Source organism: Molossus molossus, unplaced genomic scaffold, assembly GCF_014108415.1.
Source record: "Molossus molossus isolate mMolMol1 unplaced genomic scaffold, mMolMol1.p scaffold_m16_p_3, whole genome shotgun sequence".
Lineage (NCBI taxonomy): Eukaryota > Metazoa > Chordata > Mammalia > Chiroptera > Molossidae > Molossus > Molossus molossus.
This window is the reverse complement of record NW_023425366.1, coordinates 108,989,227-109,001,738: the sequence shown is the minus strand read 5'-3', so window position 1 is coordinate 109,001,738 and position 12,512 is coordinate 108,989,227. Positions and strand designations below refer to the sequence as shown.

The 12,512-nt window shown below is 36.1% G+C and overlaps 1 protein-coding gene across 1 annotated transcript in view; it reads left to right on the top strand.

Annotated features, from left to right (window-relative positions):
* The window catches only part of MRTFB (myocardin related transcription factor B), a 166,359-nt gene that overhangs the window by 34,727 nt on the left and 119,120 nt on the right, over nt 1-12,512 (top strand). Inside the window, exon 2 of the mRNA XM_036280915.1 lies at nt 10,914-11,130. Within this exon, the coding sequence (XP_036136808.1) occupies nt 10,977-11,130 (154 nt within the window). The 5' untranslated portion in view covers nt 10,914-10,976. The remainder of the gene's footprint in view (nt 1-10,913; nt 11,131-12,512) is intronic.

The following is a 12,512-nucleotide window of genomic DNA, read 5'->3' as shown; positions in this document are numbered from 1 at the left end:
AGTTGGGATTCCTGGCTTTGATGCTAGTCACTCAAATTTGTTTAATTTTTCCAAGCCTTAGTTTTCTCATCTGTAAAATGAGAAGAATACCTACCCACAGAGAGGTCATTAGGGCAAAATTAAGGAACACATAGACTAGGCTTAGTGCCAGACTGAGTAGAAATGTAGTAAATAGTCTTCCCTTTTATTTTCACTTGTCATTTCCATTTTTAAAATCAGGAAACTAGTCCCTGAGAGGTTAAGTGACTTCCCAAAAATTAAATCTCTATCTCTAGCCACACCCTTTTTTAGAGCTCCCTCTAACGGTCCTGTTGATGCTCAGTTCACATTGATCTTCCCTACTACTTATTCCAGCCTTTCCAACTATCCACATCTAAAATCCTCAGCCACTTTCAATTCATTTTCCTTACCTTTCAAATGAGCCCGTCATCAAGCCTTGAAAATTTGCCTCTTAAATGTTCATTTGAATTTATTCCCTATTCTACATCTCTACCATCTTAGTCCCTCAGCATTTTAGCACAGGATTTTACCAGTTACCTACCTCTGCCAGAATTCTCTTTCTAAAATACCGATCTCATCATATCATGGTTTATAGAGTTCATATTCCTTCACAAGTGTGCTTTAACTTACCACACCAGTCTTATCTTCTGCCCCTCCATGCCATGCCATGCCATTTCTACGCTGGCCCCATCAAATCTTTGCTGTTAGGCGATAACTGTTCATGACACTATACTTTGATGAGAAAAACTTCTGTGCCTACCAACTCCTATTCATCCTTGAAGACTTTCCTAATTTACCGAAATAAAATTAGGTGTTTAATTTCTTAGGTTCCCATAACACTTCATAACTACTACTATTATTTTTTCACACATGCTGTAATGGTTTGCTGCTAACCTCTCTTCCCGCTCAACGGGCAAATGATTTATTCTCTATAAAATAAGGGGAGTTGCACTAGAGTAATGAATCCCAACCTGGCTACACATTAGAGTCACTTTATCCAAGACCAAGTGTATCAAAATCTCTGCAAATCCTACCCCTTTGTCCCAACCCATGGAGGATTTTTTTCTCTCAAATGATTATATTATGAGGAAGACTGAGAAGCTAGACCTTGGTTCTAAAATATCTCACATCTAAAATATTCTGTTAATTCTTTAAACTTACAATCTTTTGAAATATAAGAACATTAGAGTAATCAAACCAGGAATTAAATTAGAAAAAAAATAGAACAAAAATACTTTGTGTGATAAGAGTTAAGGAAAAGTAGTATGTAGTGAAATAATATTTGTGTAGAAACATGTAGTTTTAGAACTCTGTATTCTGGTTCCATCCTAATTGTTAAAACTGAATATGGACAGATTGGTTAAAGTGTTTCTTTCTGCAATTTTTTTTCCCCCCAGTTATAAAACTGGGAGGTGAATGTTATTTATACAAAAATGTAAACAGATTTATCCTGTCTTCTTGATACCCTTAAGAAATTTCATTTACAAGACAATACAGAAATAGCAAAATATTATTAAGAAAATATTTTTACATATACAGTTGACAAGAGTTTGTTCTTATATTAAATTTGGAACTCTAACATTAAATATTTAACAAATTGTTACCAGGAGCTTTGGTGGAAGAACAGATAACATAAAATAACACAGGGTTGACATCAGTAATTTACCCAACCCAATGACACAAAATTCTGTTTCTCAAAAGGGCATTTTATATGAAATTTTTAACTTTTTTGATCATAGGACTTAATTACAAATATTCTAATGTAGGGAATTGCTTTGTGTGTATGGATAATTGTCTTTGAACTTCTTTTTTTTTTAATCCTCACCAGAGGACATTTTTCCATTTTTTGTTCAGATAGAGTGGGAGGAAGAGAGAGGAAGAGAGAGAAACATCGATCGAAAGGGACACATCGAGTGGCTGCCACCCGCATGACCCAACCGGGGCCGGGGACAAACTGCAACCGAGGTACATGCCCTTAGCGGGAACTGAACCCAGGTCTCTCTGGACCGCAGGCTGATGCTCTAACTGCCTAGCCAAACCAGCTAGGACTCTTTGAGCTTCTTAATCCAAGTTCTATCTTGTTTGAATTTAGAAATTTCTTTTTACTGGTCATCAGGCAGCTATTTTCCTGTTTGTAATTCAGGGAAGCTTTGAAGGCCAGAGACAACAGTTTTGTTGTTGCTAAAACATTTTTTGTTGAGTATGTTTGGATTTCCTGCCCGTCTGCATTTGGCTAATTATATATTAAACATCTGTAGTTTGATATTGACATTCTTTGAATTTCTTTATTATTTAGCAGTCTAAAATACAACTGATTATAAATCACTTTATTTATTAATATTTCATGTAAATTAGTTATTAGTTTCTTACAGTGGAAAGAGATTTGCCTTGGGACTTTATTTGATTCAAATCAAATGTTAACACTGATTTTGGGATTATCTTAGCCTATTATTAATGGCCCAACATCTTTTAAAATATAAGACCATTATTAGTGTTATCTTGATGCCATTCAGAAAAAAGGTATGAGTGAATCAGTAAATGAACAAATGAAGTGCGATGTCTTGTTTTCTTTTTTCTATATTATGCTTTTTCTCTCCAAGTGTAATATCTGACAACAAAGCGGTTTGTTTTTTGGAGAGCAGAAGCCATATCCCAGGTTGATCTTCCTGTTTTTATACTGTGTTTTGACCTAATGCTGAATAATATTTAATTAGTTTCATTTTGGAATGAAGTTATATTATTGGGATATGTGAGATATTAAATTGATATACATTGTGTCAGTTGTAGACAAATTAATATTTTATCACAGTGTGGCTAGTTAAAGCTAAGTGATTGCCTTACTTTTATAACTAAATTATGACCCAAAGAAAAAAATTTGTTCTAATGCCATCGCAATAAGAGATTATTGGACAGAGAGTCTTTATGTTTGATGTTGGATTTGTGTTTCAAAAGAAAAATATCAAGCAGTTATGTAGATATTAGGTTACATCTTGCAAATTTCGTTGTAGAATTCAGAATAGCCAAACACTTATTCTTTTGATGCATTTTGTAAAGATTTTCTTAGTTTATAATTTTCTTAATTTGAAGGGATGCGTGGGAGTTTAAGGTGAGCATAATGTTAAGGAATAATAGGTTGAAAAAAATTATTCAATATGAAGAACAGATGATATTCCATGGAAATATTTTTAAATATTGTGCCTAAAGGATCTTTGACATTATTAGCAATAATGTCAGAGTTTGTACATCTTTTGCCATTATAAGGCATCGTGGTACTTGTGGCATAGAATTAATATTCTGTGAATATACTTTATCTTATATGAACAAATAATTTGAAAAGAAAATTATTTGAAAAAAAATTAATTTGAAAAAAAATCAAGAAGTCATATTTTTATATTTCCTAGCAAAATAAGTCATTTTAGATGCATATTCACTTACTAAACACATTTTTAGGAGTCCAGCCTTTCTGAGCTTTTTGTTTGCATAACTGTTTTTTTCTATCCATTTACTTTCATTCTATATATGTCGTCTTATTTAAAGTGTCACTCATTGGCATGTATTCTTAGACTTCTAAAAATTCATTCTGTCAGTCTATCTTTTATTTTTATATTTATTTATTTTATTTCATTTTTGTTACAGATGTATCTCCTTTTTTACCACATAGACACCCTCCTCCCCATCCCCTCCACCCCATCCCCGGCTTTGTTGTCCATGTCCATTGGTTATGCGTACATGCATATAAGTTCTGTGGTTTATCTCTTCCCTCCCCGCACCACTCCCTCTTCTGTAGTTTATCTCTTCCCTGTCCCCACCACCCCCTCTTTTGAGGGTTGTCAGTCTGTACCCTACTTCCATGTCTCTGGGTCTACCCTATTCCTCAGAATGTTATGTTTATTATATTCTACAAATAAGTGAGATCATGTGGTATTTGTCTTTTTCTTCTTGGCTGGATTCACTTAGGATAATACTTTCCAGGTCCCTCCATGTCGTCTCAAAGGATAAGAGATCTTTCTTTCTTACAGCTGCATAGTATTCCATTTTGTATATGTACCAAAGCTTTTTTATCCATTCATCTACTGATGGACACTTGGGCTGTTTCCAGATCTTAGCTATTGTAAATAGTGCTGCTTTGAACATGGGGGTACATATATTCTTTCTGATTGGTGTTTCAGGCTTCTTAGGGTATATTCCTAGAAGTGGGATCACTAGGTTAAATGGAATTCAATGTTTAATTTTTTGAGGTAACACCATAGTGTTTTCCATAGTGGCTGCACCAGTCTGCATTCCCACCAGCAGTGTACTAGAGTCCCCTTTTCTCTACACCCTTACCAACACTTGTTTGCTGATTTGTTGATGGCGGCCATTCTGACAGGTGTGAGGTGATACCTCATAGTTGTTTTAATTTGCCTCTCTGATGATTAGTGATGTTGAGCATTTCTTCATATGTCTCTTGGCCATTTGTATGTCCTGTTTGGAGAGGTATCTATTCAGCTCCTCTGCCCATTTTTTAATTGGGTTCTTTGTCTCCTTTTGTTGAGTTGTATGAGTACTCTATATATTTTGGAAATTAACCCCTTATCTGATGTATCATTGGCAATGATGCTCTCCCATATGGTGGGTTGCCTTTCCATTTTGATGGTAGTTTCTTTTGCTGCGCAGAGCTTTTTAGTTTGATGTAGTCCTATGTGTTCATTTCTTCCTTTGTTTCTGTTGCCTTAGGTGATATATCAGGGAAAATTCTGCTGCGTATGATGTCTGAAATTTTGTTGCCTACATTTTCTTCTAGGATTTTTATGGATTCACGGGTCACATTTAAGTCTTTTATCCATTTTGAATTTATTTTTCTGTATGGTGTAAGATGGTCTAGTTTCATTTTTTTGCATGTAGCTGTCCAGTTTTCCCAAAAACATTTATTAAAGAGGCTGTCTTCACTCCATTGTATGCTCTTGCCTCCTTTGTCAAATATAAATTGAGCATAACGTCTTGGGTCCATTTCTGGGTTCTCTGTTCTGTTCCACTGGTCTATATGCCTGTTCTTGTGCCAGTACCAAGCTGTTTTGATTACAGTAGCTTTGTAGTATAACCTAATATCCAGTATTGTGATTTCACCTACCTTGTCCTTCTTTTTCAAGATTGCTGTGGCTATTTGGAATCTTTTTTGGTTCCATATGAACTTTTGAAGTATTTGTTCTAGTTCTATGAAGTATGTCATTGGTATTTTGATGGGGATTGCATTGAATCTATAGATTGCTTTGGGTAATATAGACATTTTAATGATGCTACTTCTTCCAATCCATGAACAAGGTATGTGCTTCCACTTTTTTATATCTCCCTCTATTTCTTTTTTTAATGTCCCATAGTTTTCTGCAAATAGGTTCTTTACTTTGGTTAAGTTTATTCCTAGGTATCTTAATTTTTTTGCCGTCATGGTAAATGGGATTGTTTTTTCAGTTTCTCTTTCTGTGAGTTCATCATTGGAGTATAAGAATGCCGTCGATTTCTTGATATTAATTTTGTATCTTGCTACTTTGCAAAATTCATTTATAAAGTCAAGTAGATTTTTGATGGAGTCTTCAGGGTTTTCTGTGTATAATATCATGTCATCTGTAAATAATGACAGTTTCACTTCCTTTTATCCAATTTTATTTTTTCTTCCTGTCTGATTGCTGTGGCTAAGACTTCCAGTACTATGTTAAATAAGAGTGGCAAAAGTGGGCATCCCTGTCTTTTCCCTATTCTTAAGGGAAATGCTTTTAGTTTTTGCCCATTGAGTATGATGTTGGCTGTAGGTCTTTCATATATGGCCTTTATTATGTCGAGATATGATGCCTCTATTCCCAAATTGCTGAGCATTTCTGTCAGAAATGGATGCTGGATTTTGTCGAATGCTTTTTCAGCATCTATTGATATGATCATGTGGTTTTTATTCATTTTATTCAGGTGGTGTATCACATTTATTGATTTGCAAATATTGTACCAGCCTTGCATCCCTGGGATGAACCCCACTTGGTGAATAATTTTTTTGATGTATTGCTGGATCCGATTTGCTAGTATTTTGTTCAGGATTTTGGCGTCTGTGTTCATCAGGGATATTGGCCTGTAGTTTACTTTCTTTGTAGTGTCTTTTTCTGGTTTTGGAATTAGAATTATGCTGGCTTCATAAAACGAGTTTGGAAGTCTTCCTTCTTCTTGAATTTTTTGAAAAAGTTTGAGGAGAATGGGTGTTAGTTCTTTTTTGAATGTTCGATCAAACTCCCGTGAAGCCATTGGGGTCTGGGCTTTTGTTTGCTGGGAGAGTCTTGATTACATCTTCAATTTCCTTAGTTATTATTGTTCTGTTCAGGTTTTCTATCTCTTCCTGGTCCAGTTTTGGGAGATGATGTGTTTCTAGAAATTTGTCCATTTCACTTAGATTGTCGAATTTGTTGCCATATAATTGTTCATAGTAGTTGTTAACGATCTTTTGTATTTCTGTGGTATCAGTTGTTACTTCTCCTCTTTCATTTCCGATTTTGTGTATTTCGGTTCTCTCTCTTTGTTTCTTGGTGAGTCTACCTAAGGGTCCATCAATCTTGTTTATCTTTTCGAAAAACCAGCTCTTTGTTTCATTAATCCTTTGAATTGTTTGTTTGTTTGTTTGTTATCTCTATGTCATTTATTTCTGCTCTGATTTTTATTTTCTTTCTTCTACTTGCTCTGGGGTTTTCTTTTTGTTTGCTTTCTAGTTCTTTAAGTTGTGAGGTTAGATAGTCTATTAGAGATTTTTCTTGTTTCTTTAGGTAGGCCTGTAGTGCTATGAACTTCCCTCTCAGAACTGCTTTCACTGCATCCCATAGATTGTGTTGTTGTGTGTTCATTTCCATTGGTTTCCAGGAAGTTTTTCATTTCTTCCTTGATCATCTCGGTAACCCAGTCATTGTTCAAATGTCTTTGCGTGTTCTTATTGCAGTTGATTTCTAGTTTCATGCCATTGTGATCTGAGAAGATGCTTGATATGATTCCAATCTTCTTGAACTTGTAGAGATTTAGTTTGTGTCCTAACATGTGGTCTATCTTTGAGAATGTCCCATGTACACTTGAGAAGAATGTGAATTCTGTAGTTTTGGGGTATACTTCTCTGTAGATATCTATTAAATCCATTTGGTCTAGTGCTTCATTTAGAGTCTCTGTTTCCTTGCTAATTTTTTGTCTAGAGGATCTATCCAGTGATGTCAGTGGGTGTTGAAGTCCACTGCTATGATTGTATTGCTGTCAATTTCTCATTTGAAGTCCTCCAGAAGATTTTAAATATATTTTGGTGCTCCTATATTGGGTGCATATATGTTTATCAAGGTTATATCTTCCTGTTGGATAGATCCTTTCAATATTATGTAGTGGCCTTCTTTGTCTCTAGTTATGGCCTTCATTTTGAAATCTATTTTATCAGATATGAGTAGTTGTACCCCAGCTTTTTTTTCCTTTTTGTTTGCTGGGAAGATTTTTTTCCATCCCTTTACTTTCAACCTATGTGAGTCTTTTGTTTTGAGGTGGGTTTCTTGTAAACAACATATAGATGAGTCATGCTTTCTTATCCAATCAGCTACTCTGTATCTTTTTATGGGAGCATTCAGTCCATTTACATTTAAGGTCATTATTGATATGTTCTTATTTATTGCCATTTTTGTTTATTGTGGTTCTATTTTTCTTCCTGTTTCTTCTACTAATTACAGAAGTCCTTTTAACATTTCTTGCAGTGCTGGTTTGGTGCTAATGTATTCCATTAGCCTTTTTTTTTTCTTAGAAGGTTTTTATTTGACCTTCTATTTTGAATGAAAGCCTTGTTGGGTAGAGTAGTCTTGGATTCAGATCCTTGTTTTTCATGACCTTGAATACTTAATGCCATCCCTTCTGGCCTGTAGTGTTTCTGTTGAGAAGTCTGCTGTTAGCCTTATGGGGGTTCCTTTTTAGGTAACCTGTTGCTTATCTCTTGCTGCTTTTAGGATTCTCTCTTTGTCTTTAACTTTTGGCATTTTAATTACTATGTGTCTTAGTGTGGGCCTGTTTGGGTTCTTACTTGGGGCTCTCTGTGCTTCTTGAACTTGAATGCCTTCTTCCTTCACCAAATTAGGGAAGTTTTCTGTCACTATTTCTTCAGATATCTTCTCTAACCCTTGCTCATTGTCTTCTTCTTCTCCGGGGACTCCTATGACGCGAATGTTATTATGTTTCCAGTTGTCCCACAGTTCTCTTAAGCTGTCTTCCTGTTTTTTAATTGTTTTTTTGTTTTGTTTTTATGATTGGTTGATTTTTTTTCTACCCTGTCTTCTAATTCACTGATCCGGTCCTCAGCTTCCTCTACTCAGCTGTTTAGACCTTCCAATGTGTTCTTTATTTCTGATGTGTCATTCTTCATTTCTTCTTGGTGGTTTTTAATTTCCAGTTGGTTGCTTTTCAACATTTCTATGGCTTTACTCATGGTGTTGAGCTTCCTCAAGATCATGGCTCTGAATTCTAGCTCTGTTAACTTGCTTAACTGTTCCTTATTTATCTCATCTTCAGTAGAGGTCTCTTGTTCTTTCATTTGGCATTTGTTTCTTTGTTTCACCATTTTGGCTATCTCAGTGGGCTTTGGAGCCTGCCAAATAATCCCTGTTGGTGTTGGTGTTCTGCTGTTTGTGGCCCCCTCTCCTGGGTTTGGATGAGTGAGGGAGGACCCATGTTAAACACCACTGTCAAGTCTTACTTTCCTGGTTAGACTTGCTAGCCCAGGCATGGTTCAGTTATCCTCTAGCTTTTTGCCTGGAGGCTCTCAGTAGCAGTTACTTGAAGAGTGTTGGGTTCTCGTTGAATGAAAAACTCCCTCAGGTGTTCAGTGTAAGGGGATTTCCTGAGGATGGGGCAGGTGCTGGTTGTTAATGAGCCTCAATTTACATTTCAATGGCGCATCTGGGTCAGGTTGAATCCCTGAGGGAGGGGCCACCGCCTCTCCCCAGAGCCCTGGGAAGGAGTAAGATGGCCATAGTCCTGTGTGGCCACCACTCAGCTAAAGCTCTGAGCGCCCTCGAAATCCCAAGTGTCCCCCACATAGTTACTGCCCTGTCCGCCCTCCCTCTGCCATAACCCAAGGTGAGTGGCTGTGGCTATTTCAGTGTTTGTCCCGGCTCTGTGCTGTGGAGCCGCTTGGTAGTGTAACCCCGAGGGTGCTGCTCACAGCTAAGTCCGCTGCTGTCCTTGGGCTCCCAGCCCCCCTGTCGTGCCCCCACAGTCCTACCAGGATCGAGCTAGTGTTCCTGGTTATATGGTCCTCGCAAGCTGCTTTTCAGTTGCCTTTTCCCAATGATTTGTCTTTATTTTAGACGTAATTCCAGTTTGGTCCTGGGAGACGGTCTGTGTAGCTTTCATTCACTCTGCCGCCATTTTGAAATTCAGTCTATCTTTTAATAATAGTATTTAGTTCACTTATAAGGTTGGATTTAGGGCCATTATTTTACTGTTTGTTATTTTTCCTATTTTGTTTTTGTTTCTCTGTTCTTTTTAAGTTAATTGAATAGCTTTAAAATTTCTTTTAATTTTCCTATTTGCTTTTTAGCTAAAAATATTTGTGATTTTTTTATTTTTTATTTTTTTCTATGTGCCTTTAGCAGGAACCGAACCCAGGACTCTCTGGTCCGCAGGCTGACGTTCCAACCGCTGAGCCAAACCGGCCAGAGCAAAATATTTGTATTTTTTTAATGGTTGCTCTCGGAATTACAGTGTACAACCTTAATGTCGCAGTCTACTTTAAGTTAAAATTATACAACTTTTATATAATGCATAGAAATGTAAGAATATTGTAATATGGTCACCCCTCCCTCATCCTTTATGTTATAACTGCCATATGTACTACATATGTATACATTATAAACCCCATAACAGTGTTATAATTTTTACTTTCAATCATAATATTAAAGAAATAAAGAGGAAAAACTAGTCTTTGATATTTATCTACTGTTTACTGTTTCTGATGCTTTTCATTCTTAATAGGCAAGTTTCTATCTGGTAACACTGCTCTTCAACCTGAAGAAATTCTTTTAGCATTACTTGTAACATGTGTCTGCTCATGACAATTTGTCTTCGCTATTAAAGGGAATTTGGTCGGGGAGGGGGGTGGAATTCCGAATGTACGGTTATAAGAGACTCTGGATTCTGTAAGATTTCCTTTCAAGAGTAGTGTTGTATTTTAATACACAGTTAACTTTGCTGAACTCACTTTTGCAAAGTTCATCTTTCCTATGGTGAACAGCAGCTGAAATCTCAGTTGTTCTTTTTGCCTGAGTTGGGTTGTTTGGGAGTCTGTCCTGCGTGTGCATAATTTAGGGGTCAGTCAGAGGCTTGGGCAGAGTTTATACACAGAATTTAGGAGTGCCTCTTTGTGGCTGTCTTTCTTTCTGGAAACTAAATACAGAATCAAGAAATCAGTCCACATATATATGGTCAGTTGACTTGCAACAAAGATGCAAACGCAACTTAGTGAAGAAAAGATTACCTTTTCAACAAATGGAGTTGAGACAGTCAGATATCCTCATGCCAAAAAGAAAACCAAGAAACTTTTATTTGGATCTCACAGCATATATAAAAATTAACCCAAAGTGGATCAGAGACTTAAATGTAAAACAAAAACTATTTAAAAGAAAAATAAATGATAATCTTTGTGACCTTGGGTTAATCAAAGATTTCTTAGCTACAGCACTTAAAAACATGATCTATAAAAGAAAATTTGATAAACCGGACTTCATCAAATTAAAAACATCTTTTCTTCACAAAACACTATTAAGAGCATAGAAAGATAATCCATTGACTTAGAGAAAATATTTACAAGTTATATATCTGATAATACTTTTATGCAAATTGGAGAAAAATAAATGTACCACATACTCACACATTCTTTATTTTGACAGTCTCTTCAACAGACCACATATAAGAGGTGTCTCGTACTTCCTGTTGCCAGTGACTGGAACACAATGGATCACACAGGGGCACTGGATACTGAGGATGAATTGGGACCTTTAGCACATCTTGCTCCAAGTCCTCAAAGTGAAGCCGTTGCCCACGAATTCCAGGAACTGTCCTTGCAGTCCAGTCAGTACTTACCTCCTCTGAACGAAAGGAAGAATGGTGAGTTCTTCAGCATGTGCAGTGGGGGGCTTTGATTTGAAGACTTACTTCTTTGTGAGCCCAGTTTACTTCTCTTTGGTGATAATTTTTTGGGGGAGGCCAGTTACATTTGGCAGTCCGTCACACAGGAGAGAACCTCATGGGGTACTGCGTGGTTTTGAATAACAGGCAGAATTTTCTTTTACGTCCAATTCTACCATTATTACCCCAGTATCTTTAGTGCAACATTATTTTTGGAAATAAGCTTTAGATTCAACCATTTTAGCTCAAGCAGATGATTTCATGCTAGAATGGTATTGGAAAGTAGCTTCCTGTGCTGATTCCAGGGAAAATAGATTGTGGAATTAAATAGATTCTCCTCCCAATTTCACCACCTTTAATGTGTTGCACCTCAACTTCAGAATTGGCAAAATTTGTGCTGTCTCAGTGATCACTAAGAGAACAAGAATGTTTTATTTGAGTATTTTTTACCTGAATGGGTATTAGATATAGCCATATTTTCAGTCTTTGGTTGGCTCATCCTTGTATCCTAAATGAGTATTTTCTATTTATTTGTAATCTGTTCAGGAAATTTTCATTGATTACAGAGGCATCCCAGAGTTTCCAGAAAACGCAATGCTGCCAATTTTTAACATAAATGAATAGAGAGAGGATATACCTTATTCTTAATACTTAAAACTTAAAAAATAACAAAAAATAAAATATTAAAATTTACAAAGACACTAAGGATGCATATTATAAGTGCAGAATTAAGAATTTGAAGTGGATTTACTGTGTTTTCCTCAGTTCTGACGAGTCTTATATTCACAAATATATATTTTTAACTTCATTTTTAAAAGCCAGAAGAAATATAAAACTGTTTCCCTATAGAACACTTCTATGTACTATCTTGTTAACTTGTTTTTCTGGGTTCTGAGTGTTTCCCAGTTCCTTTAATTATTGGCCTTATCTTATTTAGGAAAATGGATAAAAGATTTTTGCTACTATTCTTAGTTTTTTAATACATGTCTTTGGACTAGAGCTTGTTTTCCCTTCACATAAGATATCTGATGCTTGTTGTTGCACAACCCTTGCAGTTTAATTGGTATACAGTGATATTTTGACTAAGGTGCTGTTAGAGCCTTCCTGTGGCTCTGTTTGACAGATGATGGCTTTAGAACCTAGCTTTATCTTAGTGACTGAGAGAGAACAACCACATTTTCTGAACTAAATGTGAATGGTACACTTGGATCAGTATAATAATGTTCAAATTATTGTCTGCCCAAAAAAAGCTGAGTGGATATAAAATTACTCTAATATACAATTGCTCAAGAAAATGGTCAGGTGTAGCAGAGGAGAGAAGTCAAGTGTATGGAATAAGTTTATAGTCTGTGGGGATTTAC